The 7,496-nt window shown below is 38.5% G+C and overlaps 1 protein-coding gene across 2 annotated transcripts; it reads right to left on the bottom strand.

The window, feature by feature from the left end:
* Positions 1-341: 341 nt before the first annotated feature.
* On the bottom strand, positions 342-7,154 carry HIRA (histone chaperone HIRA-like protein). 2 transcript variants are annotated; one of them, XM_018128058.2, is made up of 10 exons: positions 6,378-7,154; positions 5,337-5,612; positions 4,794-5,045; positions 4,316-4,713; positions 3,176-4,184; positions 2,609-2,813; positions 2,229-2,469; positions 1,872-1,994; positions 1,531-1,636; positions 342-1,056 (listed from the first exon to the last, which is right to left on the bottom strand). In XM_018128058.2, the coding sequence occupies exons 1-10, from the start codon at positions 6,483-6,485 to the stop codon at positions 688-690; spliced, it is 3,087 nt and encodes a 1,028-aa protein (XP_017983547.1). In that variant the 5' UTR covers positions 6,486-7,154; the 3' UTR covers positions 342-687. The 2 variants fall into 2 exon arrangements, with proteins under 2 accessions (XP_017983547.1, XP_017983548.1); XM_018128059.2 differs by lacking the exon at positions 6,378-7,154 and having other exon boundaries at positions 4,794-5,048; positions 5,337-5,477.
* Between the last annotated feature and the right edge of the window lie 342 nt (positions 7,155-7,496).

Here is a 7,496-nt window from a genome sequence, read left to right as displayed (position 1 = left end):
CTGAAAACGACAGTCACAAAGGCAAACAAACCTAACCCAATTGAGTTGGAATAGTAATACTCGAAGAAAACGCGGCAATTAAGTATATTTTGACATTAGTTGCTTTTATGTTGGGTCAGGCTTGGACCAAACTTTTAGGCCTAATAATATTTGGGTGAGACATGGACTGCGATTTCAAGGCCAGAACTTGGCCCTTAGATGCCATTGAAGCAATTGCTCGGATGCTTTTATGTTTAATTCCTAATTAACACTGATCATAGTTGAGCTTGTTGGGCGGAATATAAAGTGCCATTCGTATTGGAATGAATGTAATAGCAATGCACAGAACAAATTACCAAACATCTGCACAACAGGAACACCTGGAAGACAGGATTTGATTAACTATCATGCGTAATTGTACAAGAGAATGATTTCTATCAGTGGTGAGAGACAAAATAACTTTCAACTAACAAGTGAGATTCTAAAGTTACATGCACAGAGAAGACTTCTGGGAGAAAAAAAAAAAAAAAAAAAGATACCTAAGATGGTCCACCAAAATGAGAAGCTCTGTATACAGAGGAGGCTGCCTTCTCAAGGGCTAAGCTGAAGGTGGCAAAATGTTAACCAGCATGTAAAAGATGTATCTGTGCACTCCCCTGTTCTAAGTCGAACACCATTAGTTAGTATGCATTATTGAAGAGTTCATCATCATGAACCAGCGTCTTCTGATATTGGAGCCTCATTTACTTGATCAGTTGATGGGGTGCCCGAGTTTACTTGATCTGTCAGTGATGGAGCACAATCCATTTGATCTGTACCAAGGGAAGGATTTTCCTTCTTATCTGTTGCCAGCATGGCAGAATTTGTTTGACCCGCTTCGGATGGGGTAGAGTCCATCAGATATACCACTGGCTGAGATGTAGTTGGCAGAGATTGATTTTTTTTATCTAAATTGTTTTCAACACTTCCATACTCTGAGAGGAGATCCATGAACTCGTTAAGCAAACGCTGGACTTTTCTATTTGAAGCCATTGCAGGAAGAATGTCTTCTCTTAAAAGTTTGTGCTTTCTCATTCCCTGCAAAGATCCAGATAGCTTAAGGGAAAGAATTGCTTAAAATATTTCAAAGCCCTAGGGAAACAAGTAGCTAACTAGGAGGTCAGATGCCAGCGTCCATGCCAATAAGAAAGGATATGTGGTTAGACTTGTACAAGCCAGAAAACAAACCAAAAAGCCCTGGCCGGTTTTGTCCTCTGGCAATGGGAACCACAAGGATAGAGGTGCTTTCATTGGCAATAAAAATTAACCAAACAATTTTTTTAAACAATATTTCTTACCTTATGAGGACATTGACCATCAAGAAAGATTTTAAAATTAATCGAACAAAAACAGTTAAAATATTAGAAGAAAACATAATCTGCAAAGCAGCTCAGATAATGTATTTTCAGAGGAGTGACTCTCCTCAAATATTCTAGGATATGATGAAAATAGATGCACTAACATCCATGGAGTATGTAAGGTATTTCCAAGGGGTTGGGATGAAAGACTTACAAGCACATAGGGATCCCAAGCAGGGTTCTTGGAATCCGAAGCCATCCCAGTTGGTGGCCCAAGAAAACTTTCACAGATTTCCCGCAAACGAGACTCGTCTGTTTCTCTGCAAACACAAGAGCATGTATAGTTTGTCAATGATTTATTATTATACTTCCATAAGCAAGAGAGAACATTAATCTGCAAAAATACATAGATGCCACAGTTCTATTACTCTGCACTATGAACACAAACTCTGCGTTATAAGTAACAACAAGATCATAGGCCAACACTAGGAAGCCAACCATGTTTTTTCTGCTATCATCACTCATAAATGCATTAGATACGGAAGAAAGACAAACCTTGCTAGGAAGCGTATGTAGGAAAGAAGGCTCTGGCGATATTCATTAGGGGATTTCAAAGCCAAAGACGATGCCAACTGAGCTTCCAAATGAGCACGTGTCTGCACTCCATCATCAGTTACCCTGTTGCAACACATGATCGCTGGTGAAATTCTCGGACCCATACAGTAAAACAAGCTTCTTAAAATAATTAAAAACTGGAATTTATTCAAATTATAACTTTAGCAACTACTGTGTCAAAAGGAACTTTAGAAAGAGACAAGTATTATTGAATTTCATGCTACAGAATAAGATACATATACTCTGTATAAAATCTGATATGGCTACAGTATTTGGGCAAAATATTAACAAACAAACCTGCTCCAGCCTGGCTTTCTGGCCAAATATTTCCTCACATCCACCTGCAGTGCAGCCAGCTCACCAGTTTGAATTGAACCCAAATTCCAAGAACTTGCAAAATTTGATGCAGGGAAGCAGTCATCTGCAACCCTCAGCCAACACATGAGACTCATGTCAAAGAGAAATGCATGCCGAGTAGCCAAAACAACCAGAGGAGAACCAGATTTTGATAACTTAGCAGATATAACTTTGATTGTGCCTGAAAAGAGTTATACAAATGTCAGGAAATATGTGTAACATTGCACATGAACATGATATTATGAGCTGTCAACCTACAACTACAAAAGAATAGTCTTCTAAGATCGCACAAAGGCTTAAAACATATCGAGTACATGTACCTTTCACAGACGAGCTAAGATCCAAAGAGATTAGAGATGCCAACGAATCATGGAGGAGACAGTTCCTATTAAAGAGATCCCATAAATACAAAGATCCTTTCCTTGTGACCAATAACAATTTCCAACTCTCATCACAATCTATAAAAGTTGCTGCAGATCCCATCATCATCGTCGGCAATGCACGCCTTCCACACTTTGTATAAACCTTCAAAAAAATAAGGTACAATTTTCAAAACAATTTATGAAATCTCACTGTGTGATTTACCAGGCACAATATCATACAAACACACGCAAGGCCCTAGTCTAATACCCACACAGAACTACAGTAACACCCCCCCTCTCTCTCTCCCTAGTCCCTCCCCGAGACAGGAGAAAATAAATAAAAAATGCTGGAAAACCATGAAACTGAGATAGCAGAGCAAGATACTACACAAGAAGATAAACAAATCTTATAATTGCTCAATGGAAATTCCAATAGTTATTGTCCAATGACTGTGTCCAGAACAGTTGTGACAGGATAAAGGAGTATACATTCTTCCTGGGCTAGAAGAGAGTGTTCTCGCTTACCTGTAGACACCCATCTTCACATCCAACAGCCCAGAAGTTTGCATTTCCAGCTAAAACAGAGACTTTTCCCGAGATACGATCAGCCCAAAGAGTTTGAGCCCCTCTTGTGCAAAGAATTTCTGTTTCTTTCATCATACATGCATTTCCCACACCAATAATGTCATTCACAGCATGCTCCCTAGGGCGAGCTTCCAAGCAAACTGGAGTCATATCCTCACCTTCTTTCTTGTCAAATACCCTGATTGAAAGAGATGTGGTAGAGGAAGCAGTGGAACCTGAAGGCTTCATGCTTCCGGACTGTTCTACATTGATGCTATGATCTTGGCCAGCAGAGACGGGAACTTTCTCAATAACCAGGCTGTCAGTAACAGTAGCCCTGGCAGTGAACCCTGAGCGCTCCTTCAAGTCAGAGCTTCTGCCAATGGTTCCCCTGACAGACACTTCTCTCACAGTACCATCAGTAGGAACCACTCCATTATCATTCTTTCCATGATCAGAAGATATAACAGGGAAGTCTAGTACTTGAGACTGAGCACTGCCAGAAATAATTTCCTCCTGAGTAGGCACACCAACTGCTTCCGGAATGATCCTCTTTCTACCATCAGGGCGTCTATATTCTCTTTGTTTCACAGGACTAGAAATTCGGGCAGCACTCACCGCTTTATTCGATCCATCACTAGCAGCAGCCCTGCTCTTCTTCCCATCATTATTCTGAGGTTCAGAATTTTTGTTTGTGACCCCCAACTCAACAGAAGATTTAAGGTTTTGCTGAACATCCAAAGCTACTTTTTTGCTAGTGGTTTGCTTGGCTGAAGCAGCTTCAAGCAATAACTGTGCTGGGCTTTCCGCTAAATTTGCCTGTCGACCTCTTACATCACCATAACGACTTCTCTTTAACTCATCAAGTTCAGCATCACTTAGCCTGTGGCCAAGTTCTTTCACTTCAAAATGGAAAGTAGCCACTGTCCCATCCAATGAACAGGCAAAGAGAGAATAGCCATCAGGGCTCCTGAGTATGAAAGGAAATTACTATTAAGAAATAAAGAAAACACGCATGAGGAAAAAAGGGATACTACAATGCAAACAAATGTACAATCAATGACAGAATAAATGTATCTTTCACAAAAATGAAAAATTTACCAGGATAAATCCACAACACTTTGACCAAAGAAATGCTTGGCCACAAAGAGAGGGCGAGGGCTTGCAGTTGTCCACACAGTTATAGTGCGGTCCTGACTCCCAATGGCAATTACATTATATGGTTGTGATTCTTTCCCCCCAATCTTAGCAGCTCCATTTGCCCAGCCAACAGGTGTGGCTTTCGCTTCCTGTGAATTGGCAAGATTCCTTCTAAACATTGAGTGATTAAACTTCACTACAATAACTGGGGCATTGTGACCTAAGAAGTCAAAGGTGGCAGCCCATTCCCCTCTCTCTAGAACAGGTGCAGAATGTCTTGGCTTTTGGAAACCATGAGTGGTAGTTATGAAATGGCCACAAGGTGACCATCCAAGCCGCCTGAAAAACGTAGATCCCAGCTGAAAAGAACATGTTTCACATCAGAAAATGAAACAGAATTTAAGACCAAAGAAAATTCCATCAACATAGATAAACATACAGATTTTGCCCAGTGGCCCTCTGTTCTGTGAGCAAGACTCCAGTCACTTGTTCGCCATATTATGACTGTCTTGTCATCAGATTGACTTGCTATGAAGGACCCAATGGGATCCCAGGCAACTCCTTTAACAAGACTGGAATGACCCCTGAGCACAGCTGTGCAGATGCCATTGCTCATATTCCATATGTGGATGGTGTTGTCCAAACTCCCACTAGCCAGTATTGAGTCATCAGGAGACCAATTGAGATCCACCTACTTCAAGCGTAGAATAAAAGAAACCTCCCAGTTAGATGATATCCAGTGCTCATTAGAAACTACAATGTTAAATTAAGGTGGCTGCAAATGACATTACAGAAGTAGGCATTAGCAAATGTGAAGAAAGAAAAATATGCTGCAAAAGTGAGCTTCAAGATAAAATGAGATGATATTTCAAAACTGAAAAATCAATCAATATGCAAGAAGCACAACAAAACTAACTACAGGACAAAGTTTTGAGCTCTTATCAGTGGCTATATGTCCCAACATGAAAAATAATATCATTACCACATCTGCAGTGTGTCCCCTCAAAGTCATTGCAACTTTCCAATTTTCAACATCTGGGGGCTCTCCACTGCCAAACTCAGTGGTCCCAGAACCAGGCTTTCTCTCATGAATTAAAATCACTTGATCATCAGACCCTGATGCAACAAATCTACCATGCTTAGCCCACCTAACACAGTTGACAGACCCAAAGTGATCACGCAAGGTTGCAAGAAGCCTTTGTGTAGATTCATCATTTTCCAAGTCCCTGCCAACAGATTTCATGTTCCAGATTCGTACCTGCATTTAAACGATCCAAAAAAAATGACATTTAAGAAAAATAATAATAATGTACCACTTTACATATACGCTAATAGAAGATGCTGTTTGTCAGCATACTTAGATAATCTAGGGTCATAAAATGCCTCCATATAATAAGGATCAGGAGATATGACCCAAATTTAGATTACAAATTAATAAAAATATTGAATTATAAACCTTCAGATCATAAACTGTGAAAAGGTCTTAAAACTAGAACTGAGAAATCAAATCAATCCACAATTTGGTACATTTTACTAATACCAGTTGAACTTTATTCCATGAAATAAATTATGGTCCTAGTAAAAAGACATTATTTTTGTATGATTTTCGCAAAATTTAATTACACTACAGTTACAAAAGCAGTAACACTTTTGGGAAAATTACAAGTTACTGAGGAATGTGAATAACTCAAAACAAACAAAAAGGGAAAAAGGAAAGACTCATAATGACTAATCATATTTGAAGCGTGAAAGCATGAACATCACTTCTGAGAAAATATATTCTGTACAAAGATCTGAATTCCCTATATGGTTCTCAGTTTTACAAGATCCTAAGTAGTAGTAATTCCTCAAGTTCCCAAGTTTTCTTAACAGCCAAATGATGGAAAGAGGATGAGAAAGATTCTATTAGCAAAGCCAATTAGCAGCATTTCAAAGGCAAACCTAACTTATGACTTCCTTGAAGATGGTGTGTCAATTAGTGGCCAAAAGATAAAGTAAAAAATACTAAGAAGGAAAGTTTTACCTTGTGGTCACCCCCACCGGTAGCAAACCTAAGACCACCAGGCTGAACATCAATGGAGAATATCTGCATTCCCTCGTGCCTAACCCAACTTGGTTTCTCAGCAATCATCTTTCTCTTCTTTTTTTACTCCACAAAACCCTTTCAAATTCTGCTTCTTTTTCTACTATGTTAGGTGAAAACTCAAACAATGACTAATAAACTTCATAGCTTTTCAACCAAAAACAAAAATTCAACCCACAACTTATAACCAAAATTAAAGCTAATGGGTTTTTAGCAGCTAAAACCCAACAAAAAAAAAATACCAATAGCGAATATTGACCAAAACCCAGAAAAAAAAAAGGAAGCTTTACCTTGATTCTTAAGAACCCGGAAAGGAAAATATGAAAATTTAGGGTTTTGGAGAGTTTAGGAGTGAAGAAGAAGCAAAGTTCGAAGTGTGGTTAATGGAAAGAGAAAACAGAGACAGAAAGCTTTTTTAAAAAAAAAAAGAAAGAAAGAATATGTTATTTCACCTAAGCTTATTCTAAAACTTAACTAAAAAATTGCTAATTAAGGGGTTTTTTTGTTGGGGTGAGGGTTGAGAAGAAAAGCCCTAATATCGATTCCAAAGAAGGCAAAAGGTTAATAAAAAAAGAACCCTAGACAAGAGGAGATCAAAAAAAGGATAAAACTTGGTCCTTTTTAAGGGTCAAAATTCTTTCTTAGAAGATTGTGAGGAAGGGTCTTCGATACGGAAGACTGCAACAGAGAACAATGTATTTAAAAGAAAAAAGAAAAATAAAGGATTAATCTTTGTGACCCTTAACTCTAAAGTACAGAAAGATGGATGTGGGTTTCTTTACTAAATTTGTATGAAAACGACAGAAACCCAAATATAAATAGATAAATAAAAGATGGATAAGAATGTAAGCTGTGACTAGTAAGCTTGGCTTTTCTCAAATTTTGTTTTCCTTTTTCAATGGGGATTGGGTTTTATATTCAACTTACAATATTAACCCAGAGTCCCAGACCATATACCAACTTTTAACACCACAAGAAGTACAGTGAAACATATAACTTAAGAGCACAAACATAAAACTGTCTCTTGAACTTCAACTTAAAACCTAGAAGTACAAACAT

The sequence above is a fragment of the Theobroma cacao genome, chromosome 9 (genome assembly GCF_053813885.1).
Source record: "Theobroma cacao isolate CCN51 chromosome 9, ASM5381388v1, whole genome shotgun sequence".
In the NCBI taxonomy this organism is placed as follows: domain Eukaryota; kingdom Viridiplantae; phylum Streptophyta; class Magnoliopsida; order Malvales; family Malvaceae; genus Theobroma; species Theobroma cacao.
The sequence above is the reverse complement of the archived record's forward strand: the minus strand, read 5'-3'. Positions and strand labels throughout refer to the sequence as shown.